This window comes from Rhinoraja longicauda, chromosome 8, assembly GCF_053455715.1.
Source record: "Rhinoraja longicauda isolate Sanriku21f chromosome 8, sRhiLon1.1, whole genome shotgun sequence".
NCBI classification, from domain to species: domain Eukaryota; kingdom Metazoa; phylum Chordata; class Chondrichthyes; order Rajiformes; family Arhynchobatidae; genus Rhinoraja; species Rhinoraja longicauda.
The window spans coordinates 50756226-50776935 of NC_135960.1; the positions used below are offsets into that span (position 1 = coordinate 50756226).

The 20710-nt window shown below is 38.2% G+C and overlaps 2 protein-coding genes across 6 annotated transcripts in view; one reads left to right on the forward strand and one right to left on the reverse strand.

Moving 5' to 3' along the window:
- The window catches only part of cfap210 (cilia and flagella associated protein 210), a 38477-nt gene extending 28610 nt beyond the window's left edge, over nucleotides 1-9867 (forward strand). For both annotated transcript variants that reach the window (XM_078404528.1, XM_078404529.1), the window contains exons 7-10: nucleotides 1968-2107; nucleotides 3016-3208; nucleotides 5939-6103; nucleotides 8466-9867. In XM_078404528.1, coding sequence (XP_078260654.1) covers nucleotides 1968-2107; nucleotides 3016-3208; nucleotides 5939-6103; nucleotides 8466-8825 — 858 coding nt within the window. In that variant the 3' untranslated portion in view covers nucleotides 8826-9867. The remainder of the gene's footprint in view (nucleotides 1-1967; nucleotides 2108-3015; nucleotides 3209-5938; nucleotides 6104-8465) is intronic.
- Nucleotides 9868-14183: 4316 nt separating this feature from the next.
- Nucleotides 14184-20710, reverse strand: part of ppig (peptidylprolyl isomerase G (cyclophilin G)) — a 42242-nt gene continuing 35715 nt past the window's right edge. For all 4 annotated transcript variants that reach the window (XM_078403930.1, XM_078403931.1, XM_078403932.1 and 1 more), the window contains one exon: nucleotides 14184-17724. In XM_078403930.1, coding sequence (XP_078260056.1) covers nucleotides 16038-17724 — 1687 coding nt within the window. In that variant the 3' untranslated portion in view covers nucleotides 14184-16037. The remainder of the gene's footprint in view (nucleotides 17725-20710) is intronic.

Consider the following 20710-nt stretch of genomic DNA (forward strand, 5'->3'; position numbering starts at 1 on the left):
CCCCGGCGGTGGATCCCCCTCCAGGATATTTTCTGCTTTCTTGTGTTATCCCCAAAGGTTTACTTGGGGAAAATTGTTTTATTCTTGTTTCTCAGTCTCTTACTGGCTTTTTTTACTTTCATTGGCACAACTTTGGTGATGGAAAGACTGGAGGAAACCACTGTTTTTACATGATGTTAGAAAGGTGATGGAAAGACTGGAGGAAAGACTAGGTGCTGAGAGCTATCTTATACCTGCATTAAGGAGGCATTTAAACACACCTGAACAATTACAAACACATGTGAAGCCATGTGTCCCAAACATTATGGTGCCCTGAAATGGGGGGGACTATGTATAAACACAGCTGTAATTTCTACATGGTGAAACCAAAATGTATAAAAATGGCCTTTAATAAAATCTGACAATGTGCACTTTACCCGCATGTGATTTTTTCTATTACAAATCTCAAATTGTGGAGTACAGAGGCAAATAAATAAATGATGGGTCTTTGTCCCAAACATTATGGAGGGCACTGTAGTTCAAACCACCCAGACCTGGTAACCTATTACGGCACATAATGCAATAATTGCACATTTAATGGTGCAATAAATCTTTTTTGCACCATTTGCAGTTTCATGACAACGTCCCTACAGCAGGGAAACCAGACTCTTATCCGCACTCCAAATTTGGCCTTACCAACATCTTGTACAGCTGTGACTTGACTTCTAATTCCTGTACTCAACACGCCCACCAATGAAGATAAATGTGCCAAATGCCTTCTTCAGTACCCTCACTATCGAAATAACCACCTTCGTGGAAATATATACATGCATCCCTCGGTCTCTCTGGTCCCTAACAATTCCCATGGCTCTACCATTTAATACATAAGTCGCCCTGGTTGGTCTTATCAAAATGCAACACCTTTCATTTGTCAGAATTAAACTCCATCTGCCATCCTTATGTCTAATGGCCTAGTTGTCCAGATGTGATTGTCAGATATGACCTTCTTCATAGGTCACCATATCACCTGTTTTTAGTATAATATAAATACTTGCTAACTATGCCACTTATATTTGCATTTACATTGTTAATATAATGAATAACAGTGGAACCAGCACCTATCCCCATGGTATCACCATTTTCTACAGGGCTCCAGTCCAACCCACTCTTTCCTCCTTTAAGCCAATTTTGTATCTAATTGTGCAGCTCACTCTAGATCCCATGTGATCTCAACTTCCAGACCTGCCTACCATGTCAAAAGCCATTGTAATGTCTATATAGACAACGTCCACTGCACTGCCCTCATTAATCTTCTGGGTCTTCTTCTTCAAAAATCTAAACAATTTGGCGAGCCACGATTTCCCTTGCAAGAGCCACGCTGACTGTTCCCTAATTCCTATTTTGGAAGAGGTGAACACAATATTCCAAATGCAGCCTCACCAACATATTGTGCAACTGAAACATAATGTCCCAACATCTATACACAATACTTTGACTGATGAGGGCCAATGTATCAAAAGCCTTCTTTACCACCTTATCTACCCTGAGACCACTTTCAGGGAACTATGTAGATGTGCTCCAAGATTTCACTGCTTTACAACACTACTGGTAAACCTCTCAATTTAAAATTTCTCATTCTCTTCCTAATTTCATAATCTGCACACACCTAACAATCCTCCAAGACCTCTGCACTACCTGATTTCTGGTCTTTTAATCATTCCTGAATTTGTGCACTAACATTAGAGGCCATTGCCTTTAATTGCCAAGGTTGTCAACTCTCTCCCTTTCTAGACCCCTTTGTTCTCTCTCTCTTTCCTTTAAACCACACCTCTTGTAGCCATGTAGTTTTAGTCATTTGCCCTAATGTCTTCTCATGTAATTAATTATCAGCTTTTCATATGACAATGCTTCTGGGAAGCAGCTTGGTGATGTTTCACTATGTTAAAAGCATAGCATAAATATATTTTCATATTTTATTTCATTTTCAGGCACATGTTGAGAACAATAATATTATTAAAGCACTAGAAAAGCAAAAACAGGAATTACAAGATGAAGATATCAGATTGTATGTATTAGCAAAACAAAAAATGATAAAGCTTAGGAAAGAAAGACAAGCAGAAATGGACAAGTAAGTGAAATAAATCCGGCACATTTACGCAGACCAAACTTGTATCTGGAATGCATCAAATACAGATTGTTGCTTTTTTTAATATATTGCATTGGGAGCTGTGGAAAATGTCAAGAATGAGTTGGTTTATTTGAGGAAATTGCACCACTGTTTTTACATGATGTTAGAAAGTAGTCAATCTGCTTATGGGATTGAATCTCATAATGTTGAATGTGGTGTTATGCAGTTTTGGGAAATAAATTAAAATTTATGTAAAAAACCTATAAAGCAAAATACAATCTGAAATTCAAATCTAGCTACAAATCTTTTAATGAATTGTGAGTATTTACTCAAAAGAAAGTTGCAGTTAGAGTCAAGAAAGTTAAATACCTTCAACAGCACAGAGAAGGAATGCAGGCAGGTTTCTGGCTAATCAGAATTCTCCAAAAAGGAATTATAAAAAAAGCCAGAAGGGTCCCAGCCCAAAGGGTCACCTATCCAAGTTCTCCAGAGATACCACTCCAGCACATTGTATCTTTTTTTGTAAACCAGCATCTGCATTTCCTTATTTCTAGAAGGAATTATATATTGCCCATTATTAATCATTTCAACAGTAGGGAATAGTTGAAACACAAAATGCATCAGGATTTGGCTTTGTAATGTAATGTATACCAATGTAGGAAAACAGCCAAATTGGCCCTTTGAGTTCAAGATGAGGGTTTATATTAATTTTCACACCACTAATGTGGTTTTTCTCCATGTTTAGAATTTTCAAAAGAAAATTATCTATTAGAAACATTTTTTCTGTTTTTCAAAAAGATTTATTTGTAAAACCGATTTCATTTATTTATTATTTTCATGGGAAACTGCAAGAGATTTGCAATGTTGCAATAAGTTTGTGTCCATTTTTGATTTATTGCCAATTTTAGGGAGATGGAAGACCAGAGAAACCATATGTTGAAGATAATAGGTGAACAAATCAAAGAAGAAGTACGGGATGAATCACAGCGTATTAGGAAAGCTGCAGAAGAAAAGGATGCTAAAAGAGATATAGAAATAAAGCAAAAAGAAGAAAAATTACTGGCAGGTGTAAAAGCAATGGAAGAACACAGAATTATGGTGGTAAGATATTTGCATGTTTTGCTGTTGCAATTTTCTACATGTCCTGATTATAACTTAGCTTCAACTTTGGATCAAAGCGTGGAGGTAATTTCAACTTGGGGGTGCAGTAGAGACAAAGAACTATTGTTTCTGCACCTGAGATAAGTAGAAATGAAATCAGGGGTAGCACATAACAGCTAGCTAATTCACTGCTCATTCATTATAAGCCCTGCCACATGAATAATATTAACAAAACCAGTTTTATTCTTTGAGGCATCCATATTGAACAGGGAGAATGGGAGGAAAGTATGGGCACGGTGAAAGGAAAGAATATAAGGAACCATTAAATAGAGGAGAGCTGTTCTGAAAGTCAAGGCTATTTCTTTGATATTCAGATTCTAGAAAGTAAATGGTTCATCTGTTTTACTTTGAGGTTTCAAAAGAAAAATATACATTTCTTTAGTCTTAGAGTGATAAGAGTCTTAGAGGTGTGGACAGCATGGAAACAGGCCCATCAGCCGACCTTGTCCATGCTGACCAAATTGGCATATGAGGCTGGTCTAATTTTCTTACATTAGGTCATTAGCCCTCTAAACCTTTTTTTCCATCCATATATCTGTCTAAAAGTATTTTAAAAGTTGTAATTGCATCTGTTTCGATTGCTGCTTCTGGAAACTCATTCCAGATACTGCCCTCCCTATGTGAAAATGTTGCCATCAAGGTCTCACTTAAATCTCTTTCCTCTCACCTTACTGTAATGCCCTCTAGTTTTAAAATCCTCTTTCTTGGGAAAAGACTGTGAAAGTTCACTTTATCTATGGCCCACATGTCTTGCACACCTCAAAATAGTAATTTCTGAGCCTCATTTGCTTCAAAGAATAAAGTCCCAACTTATCTAACCTCTCCCAGGAAAAAGGTCATTCTCAGTTCCCCTCTAAACCTATGCCCTCTTAATTTTTGGTGCCTCTGCTATGGAGAAAGGCTTCCTAATATCTACCCTACCTAAGCCCCTCGTAATTGCGTACACAGTAAACCCTCGCAATGACGAACCATTCAGGGGGGAGATGGTGTACTTTATTACCGATTGTCCGCCATAACCAAATAAGGGGGATAATATGTACAGTACTATTAAAAAAGAGGCAATATACATACACTACACAATAAACAGTAAAGGGTACAACATACACAACACCTTGTGACAGCACAGTGGCTCAGAGAGAGTTGCTTCCTTACAGTGCCAGAGACCAGAGTTCGATCCTGACTTCAGGTGCTCCCTGTGGCAACATGGGTTTTCTCCCACATAGCAGGTTTGTGGTTTGCTTCTGTGAGTCGCTGATGGAGCCGCTGTCGTGCGGCGGCAGAGAGCCGGGTTCAATCCTGGCCTCAAGTGCTCCTTGTGGCTGCACGGGTTTCGTCCGGGTGCTATCCTACACACTGAGTTGTCCCCAGTACGAGACCAAATTTACAGGGGATCCAGTGTGGTGGGGGCCTACGGTGGTAGCAGGGTTGGGCCTGGGTTTCTGGCACTATGGGGCAGTGGCTCTGCCGGCAGTGTGTGGAGGCCAGTTGTGCTGCAGGCCTGCAGGAGCACATCTTTGCTGGGGCAAGGGGTGGGGGCACACGGGGGAAACCTACACTGTCACAATGTCTTTGCACCGTGGAATATGGGAGGAAAGATAAAACCACTATGATAGTTCTACCTGACACATTATGAATTCTCCTTAGTATGTAGGATAGAACTAGTGTACATGTGATTGCTGGTCGGCACGGACTCAGTGTTTTCACGCAGTATCTCTAAACTAAAATGGTTCAAAAACTCCATCGACATAGTGGTAGCTCCGTGAAACAACACTCTGTCTACAACCAGTGACTGAAATCCATTATAAAGAGGTCTGTTAAAAGGTAGGTTTACTATACTTCTATCAGGTCGCCCCAGCCTACTTTTTTCCAAGGAAAACAAACTTGGCCTATGCAGCCTTTTCTCATAAATGAAAGGTTCTATCCAAGGCAACATCTCGATGAATGTTCTTTGTACTCTCTGAAATGCAATCATGTCCTTCCTGTAGTGTGGAACATGAATGGCACATAGAACTTCACAGTTGTCTAACCTATGTTTATGAAGTTGTACCAAACCTCCCTGCTCTTCTCTTCTATTCTATGCCCAGTTAATGAAAGCAAGTATCCCATAAGCTGCTTTCACCATCCTCTTTGTCTATGCTGCTATCTTCAGAGATCCTTGGACTTGTAGACCAAGGTTCCTCTGTTTCTCAACATGCCATCATATCATATGGAGTGAAATAAAATGGCTGGAGTTGACTTCTGTGATGGTGGGGATCTCAGGAAGAAGTCAAGATTGATCTTCTATTCAACATTTCTTGTTAAGGATAAGGATGCAATACATTGGAAAACATTAAGGATATTGGCCTCCACTGCCTCAGAAGGCAGTGGAGGCCAATTATCTGAATGCATTCAAGAGAGAGCTAGATCGAGCTCTTAAGGATAGTGGAGTCAGGGGGTATGGGGAGAAGGCAGGAATGGGGTACTGATTGAGAATGATCAGCCATGATCACATTGAATGGCAGTGCTGGCTCGAAGGGCCGAATGGCCTACTTCTGTACCTATTGTCTATTGATATGGAAAGCACCGTAGCTATAATTCAGTTCAAATAACACAAATGCTTCATCTAATGTGATTTTTAAAAAATGAATGTACTTCGAGGCAAAGTAACTGAATTAGATAATGCCCATTTAGATGAAAGAACGCGAGGAAAAGGAAAAAGCAGAAAAATTAGAAGCACTGGAAATTCGTCATGCCAAGATGGAAGCAGATTATATACATCTTGAAAAAGAAAGGAAAAAAAAGCTTAAGAGCCTGGAAGAGGGTGGAAGCATGCAGTCCTTCCTCGCTGAACAAATAGTAAGTTTTATTCATGTAGGGAAGCATCTGTTTCTATTTTCCTTCCCTCAATTTAGTTCTTTATCATGTCCTTCCAGATAGTGAGAAGTTTCCAAACTGATTTCTTTCCTCATGTTATACCGAATATTGGATGCATGTTGATTTTGCTCGAATATGTTCTACACACTGTTTTAACCTGTTGTGGTCTCATCAACTGGGAAATTGTCCAGGCACTTGTTGTCACGATTCACCCTAATCAGATGTAAATTTCCTGTTGTATTTTCTACATGTAATAGTGTTATCAAGTTGAGTTTATGCACAAGTGAGGTACAGGTCCAATGCAATATCTTGCTTGCAGCAGCATCAAGGCATTCATACTCGGACAACACATTAAAAATAATTATACATAAATTGCACCATAAAATTTGAAAACAAAGAAGATTGCAACAGAGACATGAATGCAATAACATGATTTGAAAAATAACAAGTGCATGACAGTGCAAGAGGTGGACCATAATTTCTGTTGTTGAGATAGGATCAGGATTTGCAGGTTAGTTCAAGAATCTGAAAGTTGCAGGGAAGTAGGTGTTCCTGAAGTTGATATTGTGGGGCATAAGGCTTGTGTACCTCTTGCCCAATGATAGCAGTAAGAAGGGGGGGGGGGGGGGGATATCCCGGAGGGTGAGAACCATTATCGATAGATGCCTTTTTCTTGAAACAGCGCTTCAACACACTGATTAGCACACAGAGTAATTAGACCCAAACCGACAATCTTTTTCTGAGACTCCAAATGCTGGAAATCTTAGAAAAGCAAAACTTGCTGGAAACACCCAGGTTAGTTAGCATTTATGAACAGAAAAAGTTAAAAAAAGTTAACAATGAAGATTCTCAACTACTGCAATGTAATTTTATAATTACTACACCCATCTCCTGACATAATTTCATTGCACTCGATGGCACTGGGCAGAGTTCTCACCATCCATTGTTGCTTAAGCCCTGATTCACACCCTATTGCTGCTCCTCGAATAAACCTGGGAACTATTTCTTTGGATGTGGTCAATCCATTGTATGTCTTGGAGGAAGGAGGTGTTCTCTGGAGACCCATGTGTTTTTATCTGCTGTTCCCGTTTTCTTTTACTGACCCGTGTTTCTTGTTCTCATCTCCATGCCACTCTGTGCAGTTTCACATTGAGAGACCACAATAATAGTGGAGACCGACATCCCAATTGCAGTGGTTACATAAGATGGTAGCTGCAAACTTAGGCTGTAGCTTCTGTCTGTGAACATACAAACTAGGTTTTAATTGTTCTGAAAGAAGTCATGCATAATAATTTCTTAAAGTGAGGATGTCCCAATTTCATGATTTAGTTTTGATCGTACTAGATTTCATATTAGGGTAAACCAAAACAATAGTTAAGTACACCAAAAATGAGTGTCACTTAATTTCTAATCAAAAGTATTTCTACCTGTGTGATGACTAAGATCAACTAGCAACAAAGTACTAAGCGTGAATATACTGAAGACATCTTTATCAGTTGATAGAATCACAAGGCAAAATAATGCAACACTGCTGGTGTTGTACACATTAGTATGCTACTGAACCGAAAAGAGTATATTGAAAAGAGCTCTTTTTATATAATTTATTGTTATCAAAATTTAAAACTTTTGTCTTAGGTCTTGAATTAGTGTCGGTTGGAGCAACATTCATTTATACAGTGAAACTTAAATGGACCTAAATCAGAATGCATTCTACATCGCATGGTTGAAAACTGGCCCATTTTAATTAGGAAATCTCGTTGTAGGGAGACCTGTTAATTGCTGAGAATGGGAAATAACAATAGAAACAATACAGAAAACAGACACAAAGCATAATAGGATTATTTTTTAAGGAAAGGGACATGTATAATTGGATTTACCTGATAATGTTGATAATTAGTAACTGTGATATACAATGTCTTGACACAAATGACTAAAACTGTATTTTTAAGAAAATAACTGCAGATGCTGGTACAAATCGAAGGTATTTAATCACAAAATGCTGGAGTAACTCAGGTCAGGCAGCATCTCAGGAGAGAAGAAATGGGTGACGTTTCAGGTCGAGTCGAGACCCGAAACGTCACCCATTCCTTCTCTCCTGAGTTACTCCAGCATTTTGTGAAAACTATTTTTGATCATTATGAAGTAACAACTAATTTTCAAGCATTATACAAAATTTTATGGAGACTTAATTGATCAGATTATTTGAGATGGATCAGAGGCACTACTTAGTCTTTCTTTCTTGCAAATGTTATTGAAAATAATTAATTCTCTAACAAATCAAATAGAAAATCAAGTTGCCTCAGTAATGTGTTTAAAAGGTCTATTTTTCTCTACCCTTTTGCAGGCTGAAAAGAAATCAAAGGCATTACGTGAGCGGGCAGCCGAACTGGAAAATGAAGAAAAAACCATGGCTCTACTTGAATTTGAAAAGAAGGAATTTGAAAAGTATGCATTGGAAGTTATTGAAACCGCTTCAAAAAAAGGACGAAATATCTATCCACTCCTTAAGGCTGCCCAACAAGGCATTGGTGGTGTGCATGGTCCTGTATTTGTGGATAAAGGTGGAGTTAAACCAAGTTACCAAACCAAGGATCCCTTGGGAGTTGTGCTTCCAAATGATCAAATTGGTGCAACAGAGCCAATAAAAAACTCAAATAAATGTGATATTGATAAAACCAAAAAGTCATTGGGTTTTATATGGTAAATGCTTTGGAAAGTATGCATGACAAAATGATTGTCACTTTTACAAGTATTTTGCATTAATTTTTATGATCTACATGATAACAATGAATTTAACCAACCCACTCTATGCATTTTGAGATTAACAATGTTTGAATAGTAATTCTAGTTATGAATTTCAGAGATTCACGGAAAATATCAAACAATGAACAAAGTACAAAAGCTTTCTCCTATAAACCATTGACTAATTTTTAGTAAAATGGAAACCTTCATGTGAGGTGAACTTTTTGACATCAACTTGAATAAGAGCAAAGTATAAATTTGCTAACACTGAGTAGTAATAGTGGTATTAATACATCGGTGGTGTTTTTGATGTTATCTATATCTCTTCAATGATTTTCACATCCAGTTGTATTTAAATGCAGGTGCCCTGCTTTGTGATCAATTTAGCTGTATTCTGTATTCTGGTGGAAATTTATTTCATCACTGCATATAAATAAAGTGGGATTGTGACTTTAAAGATGAAGCAATTCATTTCTACACCCAATGTACATCAGTTATTGAAACTCCATACATTTTTGCTTATAATAAGGGGTCACATTGGGAGTTTAACCTTTCTTTAAATCTACTTGTACCTCTGCAAAATTAAACTGCATCCTATAAACAAGATATTTTTTAAAAAGGTGATGGACTTCATTTCTGATTTATTGGTAAGGATGGCAATGCTTCCACCAGCAGAAAGCTAAATTAGATTATTTTCACTCTGGCCTGGGTATTTATTTCAATGATTAATTGATTAAATCCATATATTTAAAACACTTTGTACACCTTGCTATGATTTAATGGATTTCGTATGTGCATGTCCCTCAAAAAATGTCTGAATTTAAATTTCTGGACACACCCTGACTTACAGGAGAATTTCAATTTTCTATTAAATGTGTTCCCAGTGCAAGTATCAGACAACCCCAGAAGAACAATTTCTCAGGATTGTCAGGACTACTTCTGATCCTATTAATGAAATTTGTCCTCTGATCTTTGCTATTGTGCTACTTTGAAAATCTATCTTTATTTCCATCTGTACTAACAGTATTGAACTATATCTTGCATTCTGGCATCTTTCTCTTTGCTCTACCTTTTGTATTTGTGCTTGCCTTGATTGTGTTTATGTATAGCATCATCTGATTTGATTAGATAGACAAGCTTTCCACTGTACCTTAGTACGTGTGACAATAATAAACCTAAATCAATCTGAAAAATAAACACACGTTGGTAAATTATGCATGTATGTATCTGTTTTCAAAAACCACCCATAATAAACCTAAATCATTCGGAAAAAAAACACACCATGTTGGTAAATTATACATGTATCTATTTTCAAAACCCCTTATGTCCAAAGACGAGAATATCATGATCAATATTTGTTGGAAGGATTAATTACATATGGTTTCCCAGGAAACATTAACACTAGGAACTAAGTTTATTTAAAATTACTATTAAAACACAAAGTACTTGTTGTATAACACCAGGATAAGCACTCATCCAAGAAACCAAGTCCAATGTCAAAGTAGTATCTAAACTTTTTACAGTACATACTTTTGCTATAGGACAATAACTAGCTTAATTTTCAGTAATAAACTATCTACATGTTGACAGCGACACAAGCTAAATGTTTAACCAGGCAACCCTAACCCATTGTCACATGAGATTCTAAAATGCCTGCACACAGTTAAGCTATGGGACAACAAAAAGTAGGCGTGTAGATGCCTGGATATCATTAGTTATCAAGTGGGCACCTCCCTTCATTGATGTTTAATTGAGTTAGGCCCATGACACCTCGGGAATGCTCAAGTTAGTTATGACGTCCCAGAACTCAATACATGGTATCCCCACCTATTAAGCAACTATGTAAATATCTACAAAGTAAAATAAACTATAGACGATTGATTCAACACTCAAACAAATGCTAAACACCCACGTCCTACACTTATCCTAACAACAATTGAAGAGATAAGTTCAGTGGAGCTAAAGCTGGCGTGATCATTGAACCTACCAGGACAGTTCTCTTTACTCAGATGGCCAAATGCAAACTTGAAGAACATTTAATTTGTCAGCTATGTAATCTACAACCCAAATGGTATGAACATGTAATTTTAAAATTTCAGTAATTCTGAATTCCTTCTGCCACTTTCTTATGATCCACTCATTCTCTCAATCTTCCCCCTCCCCCCAACTGATCAACTAGCAGTTTTGTTTCCCTCCCCCAACTGATTCCGTCTGCTCATTATCCCTCATTTATCTGGTCCCACATCATCTTTGGTACTAACATACAAATTAGGAGCTGAAGGCAGCCACTCGGGTTGTCTTCTCCAGCTATTAACAAGATTCTAATTGATCAATAACCTCAAATCCCCATTTTTGTCTTCTTATAATGTTCCACCCTCCCTACCTATAATCCATTGAACTCAATCTTAAAAATATTCAAAGATTCTGCTTCCTACTATATTTCAGGAAACATTCCAATGAGTCAAAAGTTTGAGAGAAAAAAAATCCTAAAAGGGCAATCTCTTACTTGTTTTAGAAGTTGACCCCTCATTCCAAATTCCACATGAGGGAACATTCTCTCTATGCCTACGTCAACACCTGTCAGGATCTTATATTGTAATTAAGTCCCCTCAAAGGTATAAACTTGTTTTTTCTTCTAGTTCTTGTGCTATTTTAAATCCACAACCCTCAGTTATTGACTTGCCTGTCTCAGAAAAGAGTTTTGTGTTACTAGTTCTATCAAACCCATCCACATTTTGAACACAATGTTGGGCACCATACTCTCTTCCCCAAGTCCAATTATGGCCTTTCTAGCTTGTTCACGTAACTTAAGTCCTTCAACCCAGGACTATCTAGAGCTAGATATTAAGGACAGTATCTAGTTCTACTGCCTCGGTCCCATCTTTAATGCCTTAATATCATGCTTCAACTATATATAGCCCACAATTCTACACAATATGTCAGTTGAGGTCTATTGGTTAAGCATGCTCCCATTTTTAAAACCAAGTACTCCACATGTTTAAATGCCTGGACATCTATATAAAGGGATGAGTTTATCTGATCTTGCTTTTTACAAAAAAAATATTACATTCCCTCTGTATTCTTCCGGCTAACCCAAGTAGATTTCTTCACAAATATCCACATTACATGGTATCTCCATATGCCTATTTCATCAGCCCACAATCTCCTGAAATCTCTTACTCTCCACAATATTTACAACATTGCTACATTTTGGATTATACACTTAGAAGGAAAAATTGACCCAATGTAGAACCCCAGAGGAACACTGCTGCATATTTCTCTGCACCTGTTCACTAATAGTCTGCTACATGAACATTTTACTACTCAATGCAAATGTTGTGGGCTTTGCCTTTCACTAGAAGGTGGACTTGCGTCTGATAATTGTGGACATTTCTTGGTATTTTTTCTTCAACCGTTGTCGACAGGAATTTTACATTGTCAAAATTAAAATGGTAGGAATGATGACCCATAAGATGCACCATGCCATTCCTGCTTGTAATCTGGCAAGTATTTGTTATTTGGCAAATGGTTTTCATTGCATGCACTTTACTGCTATGTACCTTGATGGAGTAGCTTTTTATTGATTGTTCCTTTTTTCTGTTGCTATGAAGTTGTTATTCCAATTAGTCAAGCTACTATAACAATTTATTTATTTATTCATACAAAGTTCCTGCTATAGTGTGGAGGTGTCGTATTATTACCAACTGTGCACACTTTTAGCAAATAACCAAAAATAGCAAATCACTCAAATGTTGTAGAAACAAGGAAATGCAGATGCCGGTTTACAAAAAAAAAAGACAAAGTGCTGGTGTAACTCAGCAGGTCATGCACCATCCCTGGAAAACGTGGATTTTTGGGTCAGGACCTTTCTTCAAACAAATGTAGTGGTAGTTTGCTTTTTGCCTATTTTATCAACACATGTGCAAAGATGATTACATTGTATGACTAATTGCTTTATAAGCCTAATAAATATGCATTACTTTTTCCCATTTACCGTTCAAAAATGCAATGAATCACATCTTAATTCTTCATGCCATGTAGCAAAAGGCTAATATATTAATTCACGCTATTGTAAATTATTACCATGAAATGATTGGCTAAATTCTTCAAATCTCTAAAAATTGGCACTTAAGTCTGTCTGATTGAACATTGTTTCCTGGAAGATCATGAGTAAGATTTATAATAAATACCGATAAAACAGGGAGGGCCACTTGTTGATTAATTGAACAATGCAGAACATTAGGCACTGTAGCTTATGCAGTTTACACAATATTTCATCTCACTGATTCTCTCACTTTACATTGATCTTATAAACCTAAACAGACCAGCCCCACCTCTTTTCCAGCTTTCTCCCTCCAATCCCCTCCAATTAAAAGCAGTCTGAAGAAGGGTCCAACGTCACCTATCCATGTCTTCTAGAGATGCTGCCTGACCTACTGAGTTACTCCAGCATTTAGTATTTTACTTAAAATTCCAGCATCTGCAGTTCATTATCTCCAGATTTGGTCAAAAGTTCGGTATTGTGCAGCAATTCATCTCCTGACTCCCAAAAGCCTTTCCATTATCCGCAGGGCAAAATGGAATATCCTTTCCTTGCTTCGGCAAGAGCATCTCCAACGTCACTCAGGAAGCACAACATCATATAGCAAAAAGCCGCCAGGTTTGGCAGTTCATCCACCATTCAAAATATCTACTCCTTTCCCCACTGGTTAAGGGGTGTGGCTAAGGGGTGTCCCATCCATAAAAGAACCACAGCTACACATCAGTACCTCCAAAACCTGAAGCCACTATCACCCATCAGATCAAGGGCATAAGTACAGGAAACACCACCTCCCACAGGTTTCCCTCCGAGTTATATTATTACTGGTTCTCAATCTGGAATTCTCAACAACAGAATGATTAAAGTTATTGAAGAAGGCAGTTCACCAACAATTTCTCAAAGATAATTAGCAAGGGGTAATAAATGCCAGGCTTGACAGTGATGCTCATGAATAAGTCCATTAATAACTCCCATTAATAAGTTTAAAAATATTTGTTTCTCAACTTGGACCGGGGATCAATTAAAGTACAACTTGTTTCTGTTGAGCAATTTGCTTTGATTCTTCACGAGTTAACACACACTTCAGCAGCCTAGATCCCTCAAATTGAGTACTGGTAGAGCCGTTCCAGCACTTGATAGGTAGGTTTATACTAAACATTATAAGCTTAAAACATAGCACCTCTGCTCAAAATAATTGCTCTATATACTTGAAAGATTCTCATCTATTAGATAGCACTTGAAGCTTTTAATCATTTTATTGCAAGTTAGAATTTATCATAAATTTTACAAATAAGATGCCTGCAATACGATTTTATTGCATGATAGAACTTTGTAGAAAATATCACAAGGGCCATACACAAGTAACTAAACGATTGCTAAAGAAACAAATTCTTCCATAAAGGTACTACAGAGTTGAATTATGTGGAGAAACAAGCCTGTTTCCATGAGTTTAGAAAAATAAAGATTTTAATCTTTATCTTTTCAAATGAACAAATTTAAATCAGAAATATTCAGATGATGCTTCAATATAGAATCTGCAATAAAGCTCATTTTTGGACAGTTTCAAGGAAAAGAGATTGAAGTAAATGTTAAACGTTGCTCACCTCAAACATTAAAACTAAATATTTTCAAAAGCTAGGCAGCACAAGTGTATAGAACTTGCAAACAGTTAAGTTTTACATGAAAGGCTTGATTGAACTCTGTTAGGTGAATACATTTTGCCAAATACATTAGATTTATGAAGGGAGGAGACAGGAATATCTGTTTCTCCAGATTAAGAGCTTTAGCAAGATACAAAGCGTTTGTCCAAATGTGCATGTTTTGGAATCAAATATGATAGCATGACATTTCACTTTATGAAACATGTTCTGTGCTGTGCTTGCAATGCATAGACTATTAAATAATCGCACAGAAGAATAAATTCCATAGCAATCTATGCCAATTTTTGTTTGTACTCCAGTACTTTTGGATTTTCGTGGTTTAACTCAAAACTGAGATCCATTAACACTCTGGTGTGCATCACTCAAATTCAATTAAATCAAAATTTTAAGAAAAGTATATTTCTCAGAATCTATAACAATCTGTAGTTTTGAGTTTATGTAGGATAAACACCGAAGCAAATGGAAGAGATGAAATCAAGTCTATTGGCAACAAAATTTGTATTAAATACAAATTTTAAAGCTGACAAATCATGTTTGTCTCGTGCACTGCTACTTATGACATCCTAACTAAGCTAAAAACAAAACACTTAACAGATTCTGCAGTATCTTAAACTGATACATGAAGGTGAAGTTTATAACGGGCAGTTAAACTGGTATTTATAGTGACATTCTGTGCTCATCAGGTTGGAGAAATATTGTAAATATGTCATTAATCACTTCCAGATCATGGGTGGCATGGGATGAATGCTAAAAATCAGCTTCAATATTTTTCAAAAAATGTCCCCCATATGCCGTACCAATCATCCTTGTGATCTTTAATAAAATCAGAAAAAGCTGCAAATATTCAGCAGGTATGGCAACAATTCATTTCCTGAAACAACCCTCAATGGATATTGCCAGACATGCCGAGTATTTCTAGGATTTTCTTTTCTTAATTCAGATAGCCAGCATCTGCGTTTTTTTGTTTGTTTATAGACCTTTGTGATCTCTCAGAGCAGCAGTGCCAATTTCATGTTAGGAATGTTGAATTGTTCCTAATATGGCAGAGATATTTAATCAAATCTCTGCAAAATCATTTCACATGAACTGCATTATCCAGTTCTCTCAAACAATTTTTTGGGGTGGGGGAATAGAATTTCAATTGCCATTAAAAATAAAAAGATGGTTAATGAAAATTATCACAAAGCAGAACACAAAACTTAATCTGTAATGAAATGTTATTTGTTTTAAAAAACAAAAAATAAGCTAAAAATAATAATGCTCTGAAAATTAAACCATTAGATGAAACCAACTTTTGCACCACTTTACAAATTTATTAAAAGTCCAGTAGTACAAATAATTCAGGCTGCAGATTGTCAAAAAAAACAAACTCAACAGAAATCAAAGTTTAAAAGACATGTCCCAAACATGCCTCCGAAAAATAAAGATCACAGAAACATTTATTGGCAATTGATTATTTGTCCATAAAGCACATTTATTCACTTTTATCTTCATCTGAACTCGGGGCTGAATCACAATTTGAGTGCTTTTTGTCATGGTTCTGATCTTTTACTTTGCTGTTTGACTGCTTAATTTTATCATCATTTTCACATACACTGCTTGCTGTGTGCTTTTCTTCATACTTCTTGCTTTTAGTATCTCCCCGCCTTCTCTTTAAACTTGGACTACTACTTCGTTCTTTCTCCTTATTCCTCCCCTCATTCTCCCTCAAACTCTCAGAGCTGCTGCTTTGATCCCTAACTTGGCTGGTGCTATGGCTTTTCCGTTTTTCATTCTCCCTGTTGTGTACTTTTTTACCATTTGTACTTTGAACTTCAGCAACTTTTAACTCGTTCTCCTTAATTTTATTTTCTGAACTTACAAATTTTTCCTCTTTCTTTGAGTCATCGTACCTAACCTTTTCAGGAGTTCTTTTCTCTCTGCTCCTTGACCTCCCTCTTTTTTTCTGTTCTTTATCTCTGTTCTTTTGATATTCTTTGCTCCGACTCCTATCCCTTTCCTTGCTTTTGGATTTTGCTCTCTTGTCTTGATCTTTATTCCGGATGTGTTCCTCACCATTACTGGATTTACTCCAGTTTTCTCTGTGTTTTTGTTCCCTGTCTCTGCCTCGAGAGTTTACATGTTTTTCTCTCTCTCTGCTTCTCTCCTTTTCTCTATCTTTACTTCTAGATTTTGCTCGCCTTCCTCTGTCTTTACTTCTATAATGCTGCCGATCTTTGCTTCTGGATGTGGCCCTTCTCCCTCTGTCTCTGTTTTTACTCCCTTTTCGATCTCTGCTTCTAGATTTTGATTTGGCCCGTTTTTCTTGTTCTCTACTTTTACTTCGTTCCCAACTTTTAGATTTTGATTTAGCCCGTTTCTCTCGCTCCTTACTTTTACTTCTTCCTCGACTTTTAGATTTTGATTTGGCCCTCTTAGCCCTTTCTTTGCTTTTGCTCTCATCACGATCTCGGCTCTTAGATTTTGATTTGGGTTGTTTCCCCCTCTCCTTACTTTTACTTCGGTCTCGATCTTTACTTCTTGATTCAGCTTGTTTCTGGTTCTCTTTATCATTATTCTCATCTTGGTCATTAATGCTGGATTTTGACTCAGCTCTTTTGTCACTTGCTTTACTATTACTTTGTTCTTGCTCAACAGTTTTCGATTTGGACTTGTCCCGTTTCCCCCTCTCTCTACTTCTGCTCTGCTCCCGACTTCTGGATTTTTCACGTTTTTGCCTTTCTTTACTTTTATTCCGTTCTCGCTCCTTACTTGATTTTGTATATTTATCCCCCTCTTTGCCTTTTGTATGTTCCTTTTCCTTGCTTCGTGATTTTTCCTTCCTTTCTTTGCTTTGTTTCTGCTCTCTGTCCTTGCTTCTGGTTTTGGTTTGCTTTTCTTTATCTTTGCTTCTGCTTGGATTTCTTTCTTTACTCCGTGATCTATTTCTCTTTTTAGACTTGCTTTTATCAAGTTTGTCATCTTTGTCTGTTTTCTTCTGTTCCCTTTCTTTACTCCTGGATCGTTGATTCCTTCCAGGATCTCGGTCTGTTTTCTTATCCCTCTCTTTGCTCCTTTCTGGACTCTCCAATATTTCTGGCTTGTTCTCTGCAGCCATTCTCTCTCTTCCTCTGCCTGGGCTTCTACTTTCATCGTTTTCTTTCTTTTCATTCACTTCACCCCTTCAGATAGCAGTTGGAAAAGAAAAGGAATTAGTAAATATCAATTTAAATATATTTCTGAAAATGTAGTTAAGGTATAATATGAAGGCTTTTTGACAACTCACTGCTGTCAAAGTCTTTGGACACGTATCTAAATGTCTGATAGCTAAAAACTATTTTTAAATGTTTCAAATAAATATAAACATGTTATTTAAAAATACCTAAACTGCCAGAAATTAAAGCAAGGCACAAAGTAAAATACCAACCTACTTAACTTTTTGAATAAAGATTGGCTATTCAAAAAGATATGCTTGTGCTACAAACAATAATGAAGTTAGGGGCTGGATTCATTTTTGCCCCTGGCTCCTCACTGCTGAATTCAGTCCAGCAGCAGAGTAGGAAGTCTGATATGCTTGCATAGTCTGTGGAAACGTACCTGGGATCAGGTCGGTTTCGAACCCAATAGGAATATCTCTGAACAGGCTTGCACTGGCCATGGACATGTACCAAGGCAAATGGTACATTTGAATATCACACACAGACTTGATGGACATGCTCTCCCAAAGTGGGCTCGAGGGAGGGAAATCAGGAATTTGTTCCAACTGCTCTACACAGACATCAATAATTTATAGATACAGGGCTGAAACAGGCCCTTGGGCCCACACCGACCAGTGATCACCCTATACACTAGCAGTATCCTACACACTAGGGACATTTTTTAAAACAATTTTACCAAAGCCAATTAACCTACAAAACCTGCACATCTTTGGAGTGAGGAAGGAAACAGGAGCACCCGGAAAAAAACCCCATGCGGTCACAGGTAGAAGGTACAAACTCTGCACAGACAGCATCCATAGTCAGGATTAAATAGAGGTCTTCTGCGCTGTAAGGCAGCAACTCTACCGCTGCGCCACTGGGCCGCCCCTCAGTAGTGCGGTCCAAATTATTGGATGGGTAATAGAAAACTTCCTCTTCAAATGAAGACCCAGACAAAGCTCTCCCTTGTCTCATTTGCGTGTTGCACAAGCCTTTTGTCGAATTTGTCAGGAAGAACATGGCCAGAAGAGGCGTCAATGTTGTGAGTATACTAAGGTCAATGCCTCCCTGTAGAGAGAGATGTGACTTTTCTGCTTGGACCCACAGATTGATCAGCTTTTACAACTGACCTTTGAGAGTCAGACGTTGCAGCAAGAAGAAAACATAGATACATAGAAAATAAGTACATGAGGGGCCCATTCGGCCCTTCGAGCCATTCAATGTGATCATGGCTGATCATCCACAATCAGTACCCCGTTCCTGCCTTCTCCCCATGTCCCTTGATTCTGCTAACCCTAAGAGCTCTATCAAACTCTTTAAACTCAAAAAGAGCCTTAAGAGCTCTATCAAATAGTACATTTCCCCGGTGTGGGACAAATAAAGGAATATATTATTATTATTAAACTCTCTTTTGAATGCATCCAGTGAATCGGCCTCCACTGCCTTCTGAGGCAGAGAATTCCACAAATTCACAACTCTCAGGTTGAAAAAGTTTTTCCTCGACTCAGATCTAAATGGCCTACCCCTTATTCTTAAACTGCGGCCCCTGGTTCTGGACTCCCCCAACATCGGGAACATTTTTCCTGCATCTAACATGTCCAATCCCTTTATAATTTTATATATTTCTATAAGATCCCCTCTCATCCTTCTAAATTCCAGTGAATACAAGCCCAGTTGTTCCATTCTTTCATCATATGTCAGTCCCGCCATTCCGGGAATTAACTTCGTGAACCTACACTGCACTTCCTGAATAGCACGAATGCCCTTCTTCAAATTAGGAGATCAAAACTGCACACAATACTCCAGGTGTGGTCTCACCAGGGCCCAGTACAACTCCAGAAGGACTTGTTTGCTCCTATACACAAGAAAACCATGTCCTATGTCAGTAGGCCTGACCAACCTTCTGTTCTCCTCAACGTCAGGTCTGACGATCGAAAGGTGCTGGGAATCTGGTTAGAGGAGCCAGGATGTGTGGCAAGGCATTACAGAACCAAGGTTAAAACATAGTTGTAGGAAAAAGGGTCTCGACCCAAAACATCAACTATTCCTTTTCTCCAGAGATGCTGCCTGACCCGCTGAGTTACTCCAGCAGTTTGTATCGATCTTCAAGGCAAAACATAATTGGGAATGTGGGAGCGTCGTTCCCTCTCAATGATGGGTAAGAACCTGATCATCAGCTTCTCAACTCTCAGTGTTGTACATGGTGCAAACACCCGACTCTTGTGCTGCGGCAGGAACCTAAGCCACCTTCCATTTCATCTGGAGATTCAGAATGCATCATGTCCATTAGATCTCAATGTGCAAGTCTTTAGAGGTACTGGGAAAAAACATTCTATCTATCCTGCTGTCGCAAAGAATGGGCCTGGTCTTGTTGCAGCCCAATGCAGCATTTAGTTGGACCCTGCCATACTACCTGTCCTTTGTAGAACCACTGTGATCACATGCATCAGGCTATGGTCAGCAGTAAACATCCTGGCAACCCTGTTGGGGAAGGTGATATTGGATCCTGTGGACTGGTTTCCTGGGTTGATCGTCAATGTCATACAGGAGAACGCATCAGCACTGGAAATCACAAATAGGCATCAAGATTTCACTTGACTGGCAGTGAGAGTGGACCTGTCCATGCAGCCGAGTCTCACTCCCAGTGCATGCTGGCCTCGAAGTGACTGTGGTGCGAATGAAGCGATTTTCCACCTCCTTGTGCACTGTGCATTTGTCAAGAAAGTCTAGAAAAGGATGCAATAGTCATTGTCAAGGTGTACTCCTATCAGCTGCATAGCAGGGGTCTCTTGAACCTACAGGCTAGGTGAAAGACACTCTTTGATCTGCTTAAACTGTGGCCTTCCAGCGTTAGGAGGGATCCACGAGTAAATGTTGCCAAGTGGCATGTTGCAGGTATACGAGTTGAGGGACACAAAAAAGCTCAGCAAAGCAAACAGACTTTGACAGAAGGACACAGTCTAAGCCCTAC